Raw genomic sequence first — 21,055 nt, 5'->3', positions numbered from 1 at the left:
GTGTGCACATACATGTACGTTTTTACAAAAAGAGTACAAAGCATTATTAAAAAAAATAATGTTGCAAAGATTCAACAGCAATGTGTTTGAGCATATTAAAAAATAACATAAGCACAATGTGAAATAAGGCTGAGTATATAAATAAGAGAATCAACAAGATCATTGAACTACTTGATGGTCAAAGTGATATTTAAGAAGTTGAAGTGGAAGATATTGTTTCATCAGAGAGAAGGTTTATGTATTCCCTCTTCTAAAATTACTCTTTCAGACAGAAGTCTCTGTTACTTAATTTGCTTGACCTCACACCAAAGCTCATGAGGAGCACTTGTACAGCCCATTACAATGTCCAGACCTTCCCGTTGCTTTCAGTTTTAAGCAATAACCAGTGCAAGAACTAGATGAGTGTGGCATGTCAGTCCTGTCTGTGTGCTATTTCTCCTCCTCTTGCTGCTTTTCACATCCAAAAGTTAACTGTACAGTCTAACAACAGCATGTGCAGGATAGCACAGAACGTCACCATATGGGAGTTTACATTTGCGTGCCTGTTGATTATGAAATTTCAGTCCCTTTTTTTCCTTCATTTGGTGAACATTTGGTTTCCTTCATTTCCCATCCCTGGTGCGTGACTTTGCTTTTTGTTGAATTAAGATACAAGAGCTGGCTGTATTTATGGCCTAGGTATATAGCTGACTAGTGCAATAGTCTCGAAGGTGACATGCTGAATGCTTTGCCTGAAGAAGTGGAGATTTACTGTACAAGGGTAAACAGCACCCTGTGTCCTGCCTGCTGTGTGACTGCTGAAGGGAAGTTAGGAGTTAGAAGAGAGGTGGGAGAGGGAGGCAGTGATAGCTTTTACTGGGGGCAGTCACTGCCCAATCTCCCTTCCCAGGGGAAAGGAGAGGAAGGGACAGCTCTACCCCAGCTCTCCATTTGACCTTACTCTCCTTCCATTGCCACCTGCCCTCTGGAGATGATATTTAGTTCTGCCTCTTCCCTGCTGTACCTTTCAGGATGGAGAGATGGGTAGCAGATCTTGGCAAGAAAGGGACAGCCTGTAGGGTCCAAAAAGTCCCTGAGGTTGGCAGGGACCTCTGAAGACCATCTAAGTGAAGAACACTCTGCTGAAATGAGGGTCACCTTAACAAGTTTCCCAGAGCCATGTCCAGTCACGTTTTGAGTATCTCCAAGGATAGACAACCTGTCTGGGCAACCTGTTCCAGTGTTCAGGCACCCCCTCAGTGAACAAGTGTTTTCTTAAGCTCAGATGGGAATCCCAGAAAGATTTGTTGATGTGAGGGAGTTGGGGTTCATAGCTCTAATAAAGTGCAAGTCTTAGTGAGGGGATAACGTAGGAGAGGGGACCTGTCTCATCAGGGACAGACTTCTCAAACATTTAGATTTTCAGAGCTTCCCTTGAGAGGCTTCCTCACATCCTTTACCTGCACAAAACATTACTGAACCTTTTTCACCCCAGACTTTGCTCTGCTCCTGCCACCAAATTACTGCTTTGTTCTCCAGGCATTCCTCAGGCACATTTACTTATAAGGCTTAGAAATTGTGAGCTAATTCTGGAAATACATTTTATACAACAAGGTCCAGACTACTGAGAAGCCCAGGTGATCTGCTCTGGTTGACTTCTGGACTTCTCTGTAGTTTATCCATTCTGCCAGTTATTATCACCATTCACACACTTTATTTGCCCCTGCTTTCATTTCTGGGTTATTAACAGACATGTGCAATATTATCAGGTTTTGTATCTCATTAGACACACTTAATTTAGTGATTATTCTCTGTACCTCAGTAAGCAGATGTTCAATACCGTGAAAATACCTAAAACTATAAACTGCTTTGTATAAAATAAATGTGTATTCTTCTCATATGAAGGATAACTATTCTTTTAGATATGTATCTTGTATCCAGGTTAAACCCTAGATAAATTACTCTCTTCAGTCATAAAATCACTTATCCAGTTTGTATTTTCCCATGTGAGCTTTTCTTTAGCTTATGCTTCTGTATGGCAGCCAAGGTGTAACTGAAACAGCAAAAGGTCAGAATAATGAGCCATTTCCACAGGTGAAGCTAATATTTCACTACATGACTCCTACCTGCTGATCTCATCTTTTAAAGTGTTTTGTGATGCTATGGTTGAAGAACACCACATAACACAAACTGTTTTGAAGCTCAGCCAAATATTGTAGGTCAAGATTTAGGCAGGAAGAAATTTCAGTAGTACATCCTTGAAAAATAAATTTATCCATGAACTGGGTAGGGAGATACTGTTAGGTAATATTTTGAAGATAGATATGCTCACATCTGAAAGGAAGAGCTGAATGGGGTATGGTTTTGGAAGATTCTATTTGCTTATTTACGCTTTTTTTTTCCTGCAACATTCCTTCTTCTCTCTTACTTCATAAGGTTAGAAATAATAGAAAAAAAAAATCTCTTTTCAAAATAATATCTTGTTATTCACAAGCAGCCTGAACTTTACTCAGCAAGGTGTGCCCATTTTCCCTGAACAGTAATCACAGTAAGACATTTCTGGTTTTGAGTAGACTGACAGGCAGATTAAACAAGATATGTAATTTTCTTGTATTCATAAAATGGACAAATACATTGTAATGTCTATTTAAAATAATAAATTAAGTTGTTCAGCAGCTAATTGCCAACACATAGACAGTGATGGGTAGAAAGATGCAATAAAGGGTTGGGATACATCAGACAGAATTTGTGAAGTACAGTCCACATGCCAGCATGCTCAGAAGTGTTCCCCTCATGCAGGCACCTGTTCTATTCCAAATAAAACCTTCTCCATGGCTTGGAGCTGTGGACCAAGGTTTCCCACTGTGGAAACACCTACTGATGGGGATGAGCTCTGACACTGTATGGTTAAGGCCACTTTTTCTTTATAAATTATAATATGACAAAAAGCTGGTGCTCAGCTTTTACCTGACAGTGTTGTTCTCATAGCAATTGCTTAGGACAATTGTGGTTATACCCAGGACTTAAAATGTGCTTTGGCTTGCTGTGGGAGTTCAGGATGCAGAGTTTTAAGTTGTCATTCTGGGTTCTGGTTAGCCAGTCTCTGAATTATACAGAAATCCTGTACTGGCTGTCAGATCCTGGGGCTGGGCAGTTGGGGTGCAGACCCTATCTGTAAATGTCTGAGTCTTTAACATATCTCAGTTTTAGCTTATTTTTCTGAGTGGATGGTTTATTTTAGGAGCTAGTAAAAAACATTTGGCATGTGTTTTCTAAGGACTCTTGGCCATAAGTTGGGAAGCAGCAGTGACTTGGATGGTGTGAGGAGGCAGAGGCGGCAGCTTGACCTGGGCCAGCCATGGCAAACACAAAATAGGTGGAGGACATTCATCTAAGCACTTGTCTAAGGGCAAAAAGCAATCTATTTTTCTTGCCTTGGTATTGTTTCCCTCCTTTCTCACTGATTTAAGTAAAATGGTGAACATCTGCCATATATTGCATAGTTTTTTTTTAAAATTTGACTCCTACTGCTTCTCTGCTGAATTGGACTGAGGTGACCCATAGCAGAACTATAATGTCATGAACACTCTGATTTCCATTTCTCTTTTTCAGGGGTGTATCTACCATGACAAAGTTGTGAGCTGAGGTGTCTGACAAAGTTCATTTCAGTTTTGTCTTTCTTTTTTTATGGTATGATAGTCAAAACTAATAAAATGACCATCAAATGTAAGATAAAGCCGTGCTGCGTTATTTCAACACAGCAATTGAATTCTATCAATCAAGCCACCCTTTTCTGCCAGAGAAGCAAACCACAGAGCTTTATATTGTGTGTAACATCAACAATAACAACAAACAAAAAAACTAAGTGTAGATTACATTAAAGAGTCTAATCTGTAAAAGGATTGCGCTTCAAAAACTCAGAACATGAACCAGAAAAGAAAAAGAAGGCTTACAGCATATGTGTGATAAGAATAGTCTAGACATCAGTGTATGAATATTGAATTGCAAAAACTGAATAACACAGTGATAAGATCAAGCAAATTTATGAAACACAAAGCTGCCAGAAAGAATACGAATATTTAAGAGGAAAAAAAAAAGAGTATGCATAGAGTAAAATTAGAAGATTAGTTCAGTAACAAGCTCCCCTAAGTTATCTTTTGGGAGTGTTTCAGAGACAAGGAAAAAAAAAGATTAATCTTAGTTCCATAATCAAAAACCATGTTTTAGCACAAAGTAGTATGTTGCTTGAGAAATACAGTAGAAGGAACCTCCTGGGTCATGAAAATGATTTCTGGTATTCCAGAGGCCTTTTTTTGTAGAACTATCATGATCCGTGTCAAAAGCATGCACTTATTTTCTGTCCCTGTTGTTCCCATTCAAAGAGGAGTTCCAGAACCTGATTACAGTAATAGCTAAGAACCTTCTCATTTTCAGCCAGAATTTATTAATGGGCAATTTATACTCATTTGTACTTCTGCCAATAGCCCTTTAGCTTAAATTGTCTCTTTCCCCGCTGTTGATCCTCTGATATATTCATAGACAGCACTCATAATTCCTCTTCATTTTCGTCTCCTGGCACTAATCAACACAAAAACTTGCAGTCTCCTCTCAGATTGCAGCTCTCCATTCCCCTGCTAATCCCTGAGGCTGTTCTCTGAGTCTGCTCAAATCTGAGTTTATCCCCCAGATATCCATCAGGGTGTGCAGAGCTCCAAGCAGCTGCCTCCTGGAAGGGAAGCACTCACCAGCATCCTGTGAGCCTTGACATCCACACTTTCTCTATGGGAAATACTTACCCCAGTGCTCTCAGTGATGCGTTTCCCTTTTTCCCAGACAACACTGCACTGGTAGCTCACAGTCACTCTCTGATGAACTATTTGACAAGGATCCTTTGTTGTTTCAAATTGTAAAGCCCTGAAGTGACAACAGAAGCTCTGACGTTATTCCCGTGGTATATTATCTTGCACTTCCAACTAGTAAACTTCAGCCAATTTCTTTTATTTACAACAGCTCTGTGTTATGTCAGGTTATGAACATTACCTAATCAGTAAATTTTAATTCAGAGTAAATATTGTTGGTAGTCTCCCTCCAGTATATGTTGTCATTACAAAAAGAGTAGGAGGGACTTATACATTACAGATGTACTTAGGAAACATAATTGGGAACCCACTACAGCCAAAAGTTTTTATTATCATGCAAGTGGCTCAGAAATAATGACATTTTGCTGCATGTGCTTTCATATAATCATACAGAATCATAGAGTCTCAGAAGGGTTTGGGTTGGAAGAAACCTTAAAGATCACGTTGTTCCAACCCACCCCACCCCTCCATGGGCAGGGACACCTTCCACTAGATGAGTTTGCTCAGGAACCCTGAGCAGGAGGGCCCCCAGACAACCTGGCCTTGGTTGTCTTTCCTCTCAGGTATATTGGTAAATCTGTTCTATTGTTCGACAGTGCCCAAGAGCCAAAAAAAAAAAAAATTTCAGTATTAAGAAACTGCGAGCTGAACTGCTTTCCCTCTTAATAGAAACAGCCAAAACATCTGAGCATGGGAACCTGGTGTGAACCTATTGTGAACCTCATGTCAGCTCAGGAGGAACTGACAAAAAGGACAGTGAGATCAATTGCTTAAAACCTTTCATTAAAAAACCATTCAAGAGAAGGTAGTTCCTTACATCATTCATCTTGAATGAACTATGATAAGCAGTGTATTTCATTGCACACAGAAGGAATAACGAAACCAGGATTTTATTGCTGTGAATTCCTGTGGGAGCAGTTTGTCCAGGAAGCTTACAGCTCCTCTGAGTCATTGTCAAAGGTGCATCACTTTAGGGGGATGAGATCAGCAGCATCTTTGCCTGACTGACTACTCTCCCATGGGACTGGATGCTTGGGAATTAGAGGAATATGAAAGTCAGGAAATATAAGATTGACATGGGTACCTTTGAGAAAGCCGGGTGGCTTTTGTGGTAGATGTGGAGCACAACTTTAGAGAGGCTCATTCATGGGGAAGTAAAAAATGCTGCCCTTCATGTCTCCTGTGGAAGAAAGAAAACACAGAACAAACTGACCTAAATCAGAGCTGGATGAATTGTCACTACGCCCTGGGCTTGGAGAAAATAGATCATTCTAAAGGCACTCACAGCTACTTCTGGTACCCTGTATTTCTGCAAACCTCACGGCTTGTTCTGCAGCTCCTTGTCTTGAACTGTGGGGCTGCTTGAGAGCTATAAAGCTCCCTCCTGTTGTTTCCTTCAGTGCAGCTTCTTCCTTTAAATCTTGCAGCAGAAATACCTTGCTTTGACAAATTCAGAGGTTTCTGTGGCTGTGATAAAAGCTCAGTGATGCTCATTCCTCACTGCCTGTGTACTTTGTAAACCATTTGTCGTCGAGAAAGGGAGACCAAAGTGGGTGTGGAATTTTAGAAAGGACAAGAAATGACAGTCCCTGTCTTTTATCTCTTTAAATGTCCTATCTGGAGGTTTAAAAATATCAGTGTTCTGCTTGATGATTTTTCTTTGCCTCCTTACTTCCCAAGAAACCTGTTACAAATCTAACCAATCCACAAACGTACACACTGTTCTTCCACAGCGTGTCCTTCAATATTTCAAACATTGCCAGAGGCAAGCAAACTCCTGTTTTCTTCCAAAGGTTTTCAGGATCTGTATTACAGCTAGTAAAATAGAAAATAGATTTGCTATTTTACTATTTAATTTTCTATTTATTAAAGGCACTTGGCGGCTGCTTAATAACATGCTCTAAATTTTGGTCAGCCCTGAAGTGTCAGGCAGTTGGACTAGATGATCATTGTAGGTCCCTTCCAAATGAAATAGTCCTATTCTATTCTACTCTATTCTATTTTTTTACCCTCTACATTGTATTTTTTGATTTTCCACTTGAGGATTCCCCTGCAGATTAGTAAAAGATCAAAAATATTCTGGGGCCCGAAGGTGACTGTCACACAGGCAATTAAAAAGCAAAATACAGTTGAAATAATCTGATGAAAAATGCAGGGGGCGGGGGGTAGTTGTTATTTTGAAGTCAGAAGCATATGGCAGCCAACAGGGCTTCTTAAATGGTTTTGTGGGTATGTCTGGTGGATTTGAAGAATTCCTGGCTGGCTGCTGTTAACCTCCAGTTAGAATCAATGTTACAGGCAAGTGATAGCTTGATTCTTTTCTCAGATGGCTAAAATGAGAGAAGATATTTTGGTTTTCTCTCTGTTCTTGATAGTGGGCCATGAAACATCTTTTGAGATAACAAATTTGTAATGATTTCATTAATTAATCAACAGGATCAGACAGTATTCACAAAAAACTGAATTTAAGGACTTGTGTAAGAAAAGGAAGTATGAATAATAGACCTCCTCAGACAAGCCCTGTTCTATCCACAGCACTTCAGCTGTCATAGAGTCCTAGAATGTTTTGGGTTGGAAATGACCTTAAAGATTATCTCATTCCACTCCCTGCCATGGGCAGGGACACCTTCTACCACCCCAAGTTGCTCCAAGCCCTGTCCAACCTGGTTTGAACACTTGCAGGGATGGGGCAGCCACAGCTTCTCTGGGCAACCTGTGCCAGGGCCTCACCACCCTCACAGGGAAGAATTTCTTCCCAACATCTAATCTAAACCTGTCTTCTTTCAGTTTAAAGCCATTCCCCTTGTCCCATCACTAAATGCCCTTGTCAAAGTATTTTTTAATACTTACCGTAAGGAAAATGAAACCACTTTGTTGTTAAAAGCCACTCACATGATGCTGCAATAATTTTAAATCAATGAAATGCAATAGTTTTTGTGAAAAATATGAGCAAATAACTGTTATTTATTAATTTTCCCTCAGTGGATCTCACTTGCCAATTTATTGTTGCTGTCCTCCAGCTTTACTGGCTGTGTGCAGGTCCTACTATCCTGGTTTAAGCTGTGGGCTGTCTGCATCCATTATGGAAAGAGTGCAAACAAGCCAAGTCCTGTTTGTGAGTCAAACAGTTCTCACCCAGTAAGAGCTCCTGGCTGTACAGCATCAGACAAATATTTGAGGAAGAAAATTATAGGTTGTAAAGGATTGTTGATCCACATTTGCTTTTAAAATGAAACATACATGTTGATTTTGTTCAGATAGACATTAAATAAACAGATAAAATAAAATAAAGTAAACCTCATCTGGCTCCAGCTCCGCATCTCAGCATGCAGCCCCATTTCAGGGTGCCTTTAGGGAAGTTCCTTGGTTTACTTTCTGTGTGGGACTTGTTCTTGGAAAGGCATAGCAGATCTAAGGACTGGACTAGGGGCAGGAAAATAACAAAGGCAGCTACAGCCAGAAAATACATTATCTTTCTGTGCACAGGGGCAAAAAGGCTCAGAAATATACCACAAACCACTGGGAAAATGGGAATGTTTAGACAGTGTGTGGTTTATCAACCTCTAGGCAGTCTGTAGGTTGTGTGGTGCATGGAATCCTGAGAAATACCCTGAGATATTGTATGAAACCACATTCTTTTTAGAATATTTACATTATAGTAAGTAGTAACTTTGGGTGCCAGCCACATCCACTTTTCTCCTGAAGTTTCAGCTTTATTTTGACAGCAGTTGTTCCAGAATGGAAGCTCCAGGGCTCAGACGCTTATAAAAGCTCTTCTTCATATTCATGTTCATTCCACTTCCAAGCAGAACTTGATGAATAATGATCAGACAGATTAAAACTGCCCACATGTTAAAATACAGATTCCTCTTTTTCCTTAGGTCATACCCAGTTACTTAAAGCCAACCCTGTAGCAGAAACTTTCTCTGTCCATTTGCAGGTTATTTTCTGATCCATCTGCATACAGGTTTGAAAAATATCCTCAGAGCAACTCCTTGAGCTGTTTTTCTCAATCCTTTTCTCATTTTCTTGGAGGGAAAATAATTTTCATTAAAATACTGGCTTTTTTATCAGCAAAATTATTGAAATGGGTGAGAAAGCTTGGGGCTGAGAAGTGTTGGAGGGGATTTTGTTTGGTTTGTGCTCTTTCATGCTGGAAAACATTACAATCTATAGTTCTACAATATTTCTTCAGTTTGTTAGCATCATGCCTTGTGCTGATGATGTGTGTTTAAGCAATAGGTTCTATGAGGGACATCAGCAGTAATGACATATATAATGTCCACAGTTTATCCAGCATTACATGTCCAACGTTACGTTATTGAGGCAGAATGTATTCCCACTGATCACTGTGAAGGTTATGTGTATATCAGTAAATCAAAACAAGCTTTAAAAAGTTAGAAAATCAGTTGATATGAGGAATAGGAAATACAGAGATGTTGAAACCTTTCTCATAACCTTGGCGGTTTTTTATAATTAAAATCTGACCATTTCAGCATTGGTATGTTTGGGGTTTTTTTAATTCCAAATCATTGCTTTGTCTGAAAATGACTAATGTGCAAATATGGATGTTTAAGCAGAGCAGCACTACACCTCGATAATAAGCTTGTGAGCAACTTTTTGATAGAAATAAAATGCTGATTTTTATTTATTAACTTGCTGAAATGCAATTTTCATAACGAGCATTTTACAGTATGTGTGTGTTATATTTCCATCTAATGTAAATAGTGGTGGTGCACTTATATATATATATAAAAGTTTCTGAAGTTTGCAATGTAGGAATAATCAAAATATTTAGTAACATTTCGCTCTGTTATTGTTTACAGAACTGCTCCCCAGATGCCAACAGATGAATTGCCAATACAAATGTGCCATTACCAGGAACGGCACCAGGTGTTACTGTGGGGAGGGATATGAAACAAGCAGTGATGGAAGAAGCTGCACAGGTAAACAAGAAATTCCCTATAACGTTAACACCCAGGTATCCTGATGGTTCCCTGATGGCTGTCAGGGGCAGGGAGCTGGTGGTGGGCTGCCAGCTTGTTACAGGAGGGAATGGCAGGCTTAGACAAAATTTATTAAAAAAGTCCTGCCACTGAGTCACAAGGTGCAGAAAGGACTCTTGCTTTCTAAACTCCTTCTCAGAGAGGAGTCCAGGTGTGGCTGAATCCAATCTTAACCTTGGATTATGTCAACAGTTTAAATTTAAGGAATTGCAGACGTGTGATTCAACCACTTTTGTACTGCAGGTTTTAATGATTGAAAAAATGAGAATATTTATATAAAATGAATCATTTATTATTACAAATGATCAGACAAAAGATCTTAATCAAAATTATTTACACAATATGAAAGCTAAAACTGCTAGTAGTATAGTATAAGATAGGACACTGCACTATATTGAAGCAATTATTGAAGCAATTATATTAAAGCTAGCAAAAAAGGAATAATTATTAAGCAGAGATTTGATGTAAGTCACTCATGCCAATGCTTGTGGGGATCTCTCTTTCTCTCAGCCTTGGGGAGTGTCCCTGGAGGGCATCCCCACCCAAGGCAGGAGTCTCCACACATACAGCCCTAACAGGGTTATGTCAGAAGAACCTGCCTGTATGAGTGGGGACTGGACTTCTGTAGTAAAAAGTGATTGACTGCTAGTCACAGATTTACAGCCCAGCTACCACCTTATCTGTCACATCCATCTTCAAAAAGCAGGATGTGTGTTTGAAGTTTGATGAACCAGGCTGTTTTTAGCATAATTCAACATCAAAACCAGCACCGTGGCGCCAGTGGTAACTCAGCACGGAGAGCCTGTGTGATGGCTTGCACTGGTTGCATTCCCTGATCTGTGTGATGGCTTGCACTGGTTGCATTCCCTGATCAGATTTTAGGTCTTATTGGGGTAGGCCCTCCTGCCACAAAGCTCTGCCCAAGGGCAGCACAGCTGCTTCCTCACTCTTCTTCAGAGGTGTTCGTCATGAATGAGTGTGGGCTTGTGGGGCAGGGATTGGGAAAGAGTGCCCCCAAAACGGGAGTCAGAGCCTCCCTCCTGGCTCTTTGATGCTTCTGTGCCCCAGCTCTTCTGAAGTTACTGTAAGGAAGCATCCCCAGCCAGGCTGCAGGAGGTGGGGAGAATTCCCCTGGCTGACAAGCTACAGCTCCTCAGTGTGAGCCGCTCTCTCTCCAGACCTCACTACCAGGAGAGTCTGTAAAACTTGTAAAACATGTTTCACCGCACGCCCATAAAGTCACACCTAGATTAGAATTTGATAAATGAACACTCCCAAGGTCACACAACTTAGCTGGGAACGTTACTTTGGTGTAATTAATTGTAGACTGAAACTGGTGTTCTTTTCGATTTTTGGACTATATGGCTTGTTAATTCTCCATCCAGGTATTTGTTTCCTGTTTTATTTTTTTCTCTTTTAATAATCATATTATTAAAAGTTCTATTGCCTTATGTATGTGCTCACTACCAATCACACCTCTCTCCAACTAACAGTACTAAGCCAGATTCTTCATAAATGTAATTTATTATAAGTTCTTGCACTCTATGGTTGTCATGTTTTGTGATTAAAAATATATCTCGGGAAATAATTTCAGCTGCAGTTTTTTTAGAATGTCAATTTATTACTTAAATTCTCAACCACTGTTAAATAGCATATCTTGATTTTATGGTATTATGCCTGTATACCCTAGTTGAGAAAATTGTTCTTTATATTTATGAGAGAAATATATGGTTTTTGATGTATTGGTTGATAACGTAATGTAGAAGTGGTGACAGTTCATTTAGGGAACTATAAGACATTGCCAGCAAAAACAGATTGAAAATGATAATCAATTATTTCCTCTCTTGAAATGTTGCTTCATTCATCAACCCTGATAAGCAGTGGTCTCTAGTACTAACAAGGACCCAAATGTCTCCCTAACGTGATGGAGACTTTGGATACTATTTGAAATAATGAAGGTTTTATCTTTCAAAATTAAGAGCTATTAAACTGGAAAACTCCTACCCTTTTGTTTGGTTACTGGAGTAATTTCAACAGCCAACATCCATGATAAAATCATATTTTGAAAACGGGAAAACATGAAGCATCACACCATAATTACTTGATGACTTAAATGTCTCTCTTAGAATTCTGAATTTTATTGAATTTCCTTTTTTTCCTAATCCCTTAACAAGATGTTGTTAATGTCCTTTTAGATATGAATGAATGTAACACGTATGGAAGCTGTAGCCAGACGTGTGTAAATACTGAAGGATCATACACTTGCAGCTGTGTGGAGGGTTATGTGCTTCAGCCTGATAACAAGTCCTGCAAGGCCAAAAATAGTAAGTTTTAACATCTTTTTACCTTACTGAAGATATTTTGTGGTTTGATCCAGTCTGGAGGATTCATGTGAAAAGACAAAATGAACACAGGTGAGATGGACTTTCCTTCACTCTGCTACAAAAGAGCCACACAACAACCTTGGAAAAACTTTTCGCCTATTAAGACAATACTCCAAGGGCAATATTAGAAGTTATTATCTGTTTATTATTAATTAAAGTGAAATACTCAATTCAGCCAAGATTAGAAGAGTTCCCAGTTTCCCTGTTCATAAATAAATCAAAGATTTTCCTCACACAAACAATAAAGGTTGTTTACTCTGGGAAGACAATGGAGACAGGGGAAATGATCATGAGGTAATTGTACCCTTAGGATAAAAAAAAAGACATGAGATTGCTTTGTCCTTGCATTATCCCAAGAGGTGAATTTCATGATATACATATTCACACAAGGCTTTTTGTTGCTTAGTGCATGTTTTCATTAGTTATAGCGAATTGGGAATCCGAGGAAATTAGTCAATTGTGTTTAATGAGGCAATATTTTACACAGTGTTTTCTTATTCAGCATATTGAATTAACAATGCTTTTATATTAAAAACCCCAAAAAGTTCCTTAAGGAATTATTCAACATCCACAATGCTTCAGGCCCCAAGTTTAAGCCATGTTTTTTATACATTTTTGAGTCTTCATTTTTGTGGTTATTTTGTCACCAGAAAACAGGAAGGACTACTGGGATTTTTTAAGGCTCGCTCACCTAAAAAGCATTACTAAATATGTTTGGGCTGAGTTCCACTGAGAGTTACAGAGTATTTTACTGTTTGTACTGTTTTGATCCACACAATATAGCTGAGCATTTTTTACAAAAAGTCCACAGTGAAGTGGATAAGCGAGATAAGAAAGTCCTCTTACAAAGTACTTTTACAATGTAAAAATACTTTAATATTCGTCTTTCTCCACTACATGAATATTCATAATGTAATTTTAGATCAGGAAAACCTCATGATGCTTGAGATGAGCCATGGAGTTTCCCTTCTTAGACCCATAAAGCTGGGCGACTTTGGATCAATGGAACAGAATCCAGGAAAAAAAAGGTGTCTAAGGAAAAAAAACCAACAACCCAGCACTTAGAAAAATTATCAACTTTTTTCCTTAAACAGCCTAAAGAAAATAAGGATGGAAAGAGCAAGTTCCCTGCTTTGTCTACTTTTGGCAAAAGTAGTTGTCAAACAAATGAAGAAAATGAGCCAAGGAATATTCCACTGTGTGTAAAAGCTGTGAAAGACAAGAAGCAGCACTAGAGGTGTAGGTGTGGAAAATTTTCACTGTTAATGACAGCAGATCTGCTAAGAATGAAAATTGCCATCCTCATGGAGATCCTACACACGACAGAATCCCAAACACCAAACCATCAACCCTTTGCCTCTGCAGATGGAGAATATTTATGAGCAGTGAGGTGGAGGAGGTGCTGGAGGCCCCAGTCAGAGAAGGTGCTGAGCAGGTGACACTTGTTTGGGTCTGGAGGAGCCCTGTTCTGGGTCAGGGGATAGTGTGGTGACCCTGTAGGTCTCCATCAGCCCTTGCATGGCCTCAGAGCCCATCCCCACCCAACCAGCTCTCCACATGTGCTACGGTACAATTAGCAAAGTTCTCAAAAACTGCTTTTTCCTGCCCTTCAGGCAGACACACGCTCGCCTCTGAGGGTGGTGAGGTTTCTCCCTCATTAAATTCTGCATTTTTTTCCTCAGCACAATTAAATACCTTTGGAGCCAGAAGCTTTTAGCTGCACAGTCCCTTTGGGGAAGGATGTAAAATAGGTATCAAAACAGCTGGGAGCACACTGTGGTTTTTTACAGACTTTTTAACCATGTTTTCTTTTATGAATAAAGAAGCAGTTAATGACTTCTTCTAAGGTGTAAATGAAACAAAATGCAGCTTTGCTGAACAGAGTTTTAGAACTTCTGTGTTTACCAAGTTTTTATGCCTATATTGCAAGGTCTGCATGTGATGAGAAGAGTATTTAAGGAAAGCAAATGACAGAATTGGGAAGCTTTAGCTGAGGAAATAAAATTCATCTGTTTTCCAAAAGTTCGTGGTATGCTTTATGTCTCCAAAACCTATGTAGAGAAAAATGCCATGTGGTGAGAAATGTTTGTCATGGAGATACAGCAGGATGAACTGAAAATGACTAAATGAAACTTTTTTTCAGGGTATTTAGAAAAAATTCAGTGCTTTTAAACTGATTTGACAACACAGTTTTCTTGTATGATCTCACAGAATTAAGTCTTGAAGCTTTAGAAATAGAACAGTCCATTTGTGGGGCACATTATGGCTAAACATCAAAAATAATGTCAAAACAAAATTGACCTGCATTTAATTCAACACTGCTCAATATCATTTCAGATTTTAATACCATACATGTGTTGGTGGGAGCAAAGTACTTACGATTTACAGTGCACACCCCAGCAGAAGGGCGTTTAAGCTGCTTGTCAACACTGAATTCTGGATTTTATCCTTTTCCTATCATTGTGGTGTGAAAAAAACCCAACTTGCTGGCATTTCTGAGGCTTTTCTTCCAGAGAAGTAGGTCTGTTGGCAGTGCAAAACACCTTCATTTCTGATTTGTTGTGGCATCACTTATTGATCTGTATTTTAGACAAGATCAGGGAGGAGGGAAATGCAAGTCTTTCATCTTTTCCACTACTCTATCTTAAACATAATTCAAAGGAAAATGCTTTCATTTTAATCAAGAAGGATGAATCATAAAACTTCCCTGGATTAAAGAGCCACTCACTTCTTATCTTTCCCATAAAATGAAAAAAAAAAAAAAAAAAAGAAAAAACTTGTGAAAAAATAACACACATGAAGTCCACTTATTTGAAAAGCTGCTGCCAGCTCACTGTAACTCACCCTAGATCTGTCCATTCAACTTTTCAGCTTCTGTTCTTGAGGAACAAACAAGCAGCTTTTGTGAGGGAGAATACATGATTTCTTTATTATCTCCTTTTTTGTTTTTCATCAGCACTATGCTATGCAGTAAATTAATTTAAAAATTTCTGCAGGAACTTTAAATATTTTTTTGTGTATATATATAAAAATAACTATGAAATCAACCCTTACCTGAGCAACACTGAAAGAAGCAGATTACTTACTCTACTGTGAAAAACCATAATTATCTGATAAAATCCACTGAATTATTTCATGTAGTTCTGCTTTAAAATTATGATTTCAAACTCAGTAACCTAGTTTCTGGATTTTTAATGTGTAATAGTGCCTGCTAAGCAGAACCTCTTGGCAGTGCCACGAGTCCTTACCATGCCTTTGTTTGCAGCCAGGTTTGATTACAATAGTTGCTTGAGAGATTTGAAGCTAATTCTTATTAAGAATTCTCTTATGTCTTAGACATTAATATTAAAATACAACCTTTCTCTGGAGTTTAGTAAGGTATTAAATCCTCGTTAACAGTTTTCAACAGGTCAGTTCAAAACAGTGCAAGAAAAGATATGGTTCTCTCCTTCAGCCTCAAACCACTGTGGTGGCTTTGGAACTGCAAACATCCCCTGAGCTGCCTTTTCTTTGAGGCTTTTATAGATTGCAGAGTGGAAATATCCGACTTAGCACAAAATATAAGAGCAAAAATAATAATAAAGGTTTTTTCACACTGTTGGTATTTGGGAAAAGAGTGATTCAATCCAGAATTAAGCAATGGTATTATTTTGTGAGAAGAGAGAAGCTGAGCACAGAGCTGTCAGATGTAAAAATAAAGCCCCTAACTCAGCAGGATGTAGATGGAAAAACACCTTTTGTATCAGTCTGGAAAGTTGGGGTGTGTGGGTGACAGGAACAGAAGCTCTTAAGTCTGGCTCTCTTCTGATGGGTAGCAAAAGTTGATAAGAAAAGGGGGGAAGAGAGATTTGGACTGACTGCAAATGTACCTATCTGGCAGATTTCAAAGAAAATTGCTTAACAAAAGCACACTGCCTTCTCTTTTGGAAACAAACAAAAAAACAAACAAAAAAAAACAAGACTAGGGGGCTTCACTCCTGGCTTAGACCACAAGGGATTGTTTCACAAAGCAGTTCAATCCTTGATGTTGTTTGATATCTTCTGAAATTTAAAAAAAAAAAAAAAAATCAGTCTCGTGTGGATCTGACTCATGGGTTGTTGGGTGACTGTGAGGATGATGAGGACATCTAGAAAGTCCCAAAAGGAATGACACAGAAGTGTGGTTTTGCAGGTGTCAGTGTGGGATTTACTGGAGGGGGACTAAATGTGTTACAAGTTAGAATATGCACTATGAAATGGGAAGGAATAAGAAAAGACCAAATGTAATTAACTTTAGAAAGAATACATGTTGATCCCTTATACAAAAGAAGTTTTTTTATGTGAAAAAAATAAAAAGAAAATATTATGAGCAAGCAAGATTTTTAAATAAAAGCTGATAGTACCAAAGAACAGAATTTAACACCTACTGCTGTGGGTTTGAGCGAGACCACTGAGCACTGCATTCACTGAAGCATTTTTTCTCTTTAATCAGACCTCCTGATGAAGTATTATTTGTTGAAACCTTTTATTTATACATTTTTTTTCATCATTTAGACAGCTGGAATGGCATACTGAAATTTTGATTTAGGCAGAATGTTGATTGAAAGTGCTCCACGTCAATGCAGTGTTCAAACGTCCCTCTGAATACAAGCAGATTACACTGGGGTGAGAGCTCTTGACTTGGCAACACCAATATTTTTCAAATGTGCTTGAAACTGCAGTGAGAATATCTGTTTTAAGGTAGTTGTTTTTAAATCCAGCATCCAAAAGTTTGCCCACTTGACGACATTATTTACTGTGGCAGAAGAACGGGGTTAATAGACACATTGTTGTGGTGTTGCACACGTTGCAAAGGACAATTAAGCAATTCTCATGAACGTAAATCATTGCAAAATTAGATATCACTGTTATTCCAAGTAAACCTAAGATGATTTTTAGGATTGTTGTATCTTCCTCTCTCAGAGAATATTCTCATAATGTCCTGCGTCAGCTCAATCTCAGTTGGAGAAGGACTCTGGACGCTGAGCAACATCTCATAGGAACGGGATTTTTTAGAAAGCAGTTTCCCTCTCCTCTATCTTAAATATATACATCTGTTGGATGGAGTTTTTTCCAGCCAATTCACATGGTCAACAGCAGTTCTTCATTATAAATTAAAGCAAAGCAATGTTACCCCACTATTGTAAACAAAGGGATTCTTCCCAGGGGAAAAAAAAAAAAAAGGGAAACTGCTGGGACAGGTTTTTGACATAGATGCCCCCCTGACAGTTCTGGATTAACTGGGACTTTGTTTCAGTTTAAAGTACTAGTTCAAGTCTAGAACAAGATGTTATTGCATATCAGCAGTGGCACCACGTGTAGCAGACTCCCCATCGTTCAGAGACTTATATTTATTTGCAGTTGAGTAAATCAGATGAAAATTTTAAAACCAGCCCTGAATAATCAATGGAATAAAGCAAGAACAACTGGTTTTGTGCCCAGTAGCACTCAAGATAATGCTAAATATGGTGTATCTCAATGAGAGTTATTTGTTCCTCTCTGTGGATAACGTAACTTTTTAAAGTTTTAACTTGAACTGGAACATTGTGTATTTAAGATATATAATCTTCACTATTAGAGTATTATTATTTCCTTCATTTTTCACACATAGCTCAAGTATTTTGATAAATTACTGGCATGGTTTCTAGGCAGAATGATTCAGATGATTGTGACAGCACTTTCAGTTGCATGCAATATCCTAATTTGAATCGCTGCTTCATATTTTGTCTTTGTTTATCACAACAGTAATGGTAACCCAGTGGAAATGAGACACTCTCTTTTCCCTGTCAGGAATCTCCACTGCGTAATTTTTTCTCCTTTATAAAGGATGGTTGTAGGCCCATCATCTCTATGCTGTAGCCAGGTTTCACTGCATTAGTATTTTTTTTGTTGGTGGTGGTTTTAAGATCTTTTAGCAGCATCCACTCCTCAGTTTATGTCTTATTTTACAGACTCTAATATGAAAAGCACCTTACAATTTCCTGTGTACTCTTGAGTTCTGCAGGTTTTCCTGGTCTTCATTCTTTTAAAAATTTCAGTAATCTGGATAGAAATAATTTGCATAAATTGTATTTCATTTTATGATTTAGGCATGAAAAATGTTGCAATAATGATACTTGGAATTAAACAGAAGCTGTGGGCCTAGGGTAATTAATTTTATTTAATGATGTGAACCATTAGAACAGCAGGATAAAATGGACTAGTAATTTAGAATATATGATAGTTATGAAAATAAAAACAAAACCAATTTATTGCATGTCTTACAACAAGCAGGTAAGAACATTAAAAACTACATTAAAACTCAAAAGATGAATATGGTGCAGACAGCCTGTTAATCCTTTCAGCTCTCTTCACTTTGTTTTTAGAGCCTGCTGATAGACCTCCTCTTCTTCTGGTTGCAAGCTCTGAAACAATTGAGGTTTTATATCTTAATGGAAGCAAATTGTCTGCACGAACCCCTGTAAAAGGATCTGCAGTACTGACATTGGACTACAGCTACAGAGAGGACACAGTTTGTTGGATTGAATCAAGGGATCTCTCAAGTCAGCTGAAGTGTTCCAAGATAACCAAAGCTGGGAAGTTAACAGAGGAGTGGATAATAAACATTGCTCAGTACCTTCACAGTAAGTATTTGACAATATTTTAGCAAAACAGTTGTGTCTGTCTTGGCAAACTGCTGCAGGAACCTTCAGAAGAATTTTGGGGTTTGCTGTTGAAAACAATCTTAACACATTAAATATTGCAACTCACAGCAAAGCACTTTTATGTTCCTCACTCATATATTCAGTATGGGTTGCAGCATTTATACCTATGCAAAAGGTTTTTAAGATGTTCATTTTTGTAGACTGGCTAAAACGTGTGGAAGTTACAAAACCAGCAGTGCAGTGGAAGAAGAAATGTGAAATGCTTCCTTTTGTCTGGCAAAATAGTGCTGCACAACACTTGGGAGTGATTCTTTGCCACTGGGACAATATTAACAATGAAATAGGCACATCTTTAGCACAACTACCACGGATATGTTAGTTCCTGAAAATATCAAAATATTTCCTGACTTAGTGGAAACAATTTCTGCCCTTTTTTTTTTTTTAGTTAAGAAAATACATTTAAAAATGCATTAACCCATCACACTGAATTAGACTTTGCATTACAACGTTATTCCTCAGTCAGCTTTTCAATTTGTGGAATGTTGTTATCTTCTGAAGGAGGTGTTCATCCATAGACACATTAGTGTGAACAGACTGCTAAACAGTGTGCAGTCAAAAAAATTGCAATTTTCTTCATCTTTCACAGAAGAGATGTCCCTAGATCAGCTTAGAAACCACAGCACTGAGGAGTTTAATGGTGGTGCTAGTAACAGACTCCTAAAAACTCAAGACCAGAGCCTAAGATTGGACCTAAGCTTTTGAAAAATCCTTTTAAGGAGAGACGTGCATCAAAGAATACCTCTCAACGGATCTCAAACCCTCTGACCACCCAGTTCAGGAATATTCAAATCCCAGATTTGATTACAACTCTTAGAAGTGCATTTCAAAGCAATAAGTTCTTCATAGAGGTTGTGCTTTGGACTATCAGGATAGCTTTTTTAAAATATGGTAATTTCTGCAGAGTAAGGGTTTTTTATAGTTTCCTATTTTTATATTTACTAGAACAAGAAATTAAATTTAAAAAGCTCTCCAAAAATAGTGTTTGGGTTTTGGTTGTTTTTTTTTTCATTCACCACTCATTGTGACCGTTCTGCTTTTAGAGAACACTCTCATCCGAGGCATAAAGTATGTTTGTTTGAGGTTTTGTTTGGTTTTTTTTTCATTCTTCCTATGTTATTGAGGTTTCTTTTTTAATGTTGTATTTTAGAGGGCTTTTCATACTTTAGATATCTAAGTACCTTAAAGATCATGGTAGTAGTATTTGATTACGCTTTTTCAATTCGCTCTGCTATTGATATTTTGTTTTCCTTTTAGTCAGAACAATCAAATTAAGTGCAGTCCTTGGCAAAATGTGTTTTGTATTGAACTGAATTTGTGTTTGTTCTGTCACTTGTCTTCATCATCAGAGTGGACCTGAGCACTATGTTTTGCAGTCCTTCACCAGTTGTGTCTTCTGTTCCTGTCTTTCTGTTCTCTGTGTATGAAGAGAATTGATAATCTCTGTGCTGTTCAGATCTGCATTAGTGCACCTGTTTGTAAAATCGGGGCTGTATGATGGGTTTGAAATTAATACAGTGCCTGGAATTAATGAGCTGCTCATTTTTCATAGTGCTAGCACACACCAGCCTGTGGTCTCTAATATTTTTTTCTGAAACTTCATGGTAATAGTTCAGTCTTATTTAGATAAAGAATAATAATTCCCAGGGACGTGAACCAACTGCAGAGACTTGGTCTGATTTCTTCTTTGATTTTGATTTGGGAAATAGTGTTTGGAGACTTAAAAAACTCTACTTGGAGACAGGTTTTGAGCTCTGACTGACAAAATCCAGCAGATTTAGCTGTGGGGGTGTATTTCCCAAACACACACATCCCCAGACACTTTTCTTGTGTTGCTGCAGCGGAGTAACATCAACTCCCATGGTCTGGGCATGTCTGCTCAGAGGGAAAGGCAGCATGAAACCTGCCTTTGGCCTGCTCTGACCCACAGCTCTGCACTGCATGGTCTCTGCAGGGTTGGTGGGGCACAGGAGACAGCAGGGACAACAGGCTGCTCCTTATGGGAATAATACCTTCTGAAAGTTCAATCAGAACTCATCTGGTGCAGAGCTGTTGCTTGTTTCCATCCCCAGTACTCGCTGCAGAAATTATCCACCTGATTGATGCCT

General features: G+C 38.5%; 1 protein-coding gene across 10 annotated transcripts in view; it reads left to right on the top strand.

Annotated features, from left to right (window-relative positions):
- Window positions 1–21,055, top strand: part of LRP1B (LDL receptor related protein 1B) — a 672,101-nt gene that overhangs the window by 345,168 nt on the left and 305,878 nt on the right. For all 10 annotated transcript variants that reach the window (XR_004358017.1, XM_032693191.1, XM_032693192.1 and 7 more), the window contains 3 exons: window positions 9,665–9,784; window positions 12,040–12,168; window positions 18,612–18,869. Coding sequence is in view for 9 of the 10 variants with exons in the window: in XM_032693191.1 (XP_032549082.1) it covers window positions 9,665–9,784; window positions 12,040–12,168; window positions 18,612–18,869 (507 nt within the window). In the remaining variant the exon portion in view is untranslated. The remainder of the gene's footprint in view (window positions 1–9,664; window positions 9,785–12,039; window positions 12,169–18,611; window positions 18,870–21,055) is intronic.

This window comes from Chiroxiphia lanceolata, chromosome 7, assembly GCF_009829145.1.
Source record: "Chiroxiphia lanceolata isolate bChiLan1 chromosome 7, bChiLan1.pri, whole genome shotgun sequence".
NCBI classification, from domain to species: Eukaryota; Metazoa; Chordata; class Aves; order Passeriformes; family Pipridae; genus Chiroxiphia; species Chiroxiphia lanceolata.
The sequence above is the reverse complement of the archived record's forward strand: the minus strand, read 5'-3'. Positions and strand labels throughout refer to the sequence as shown.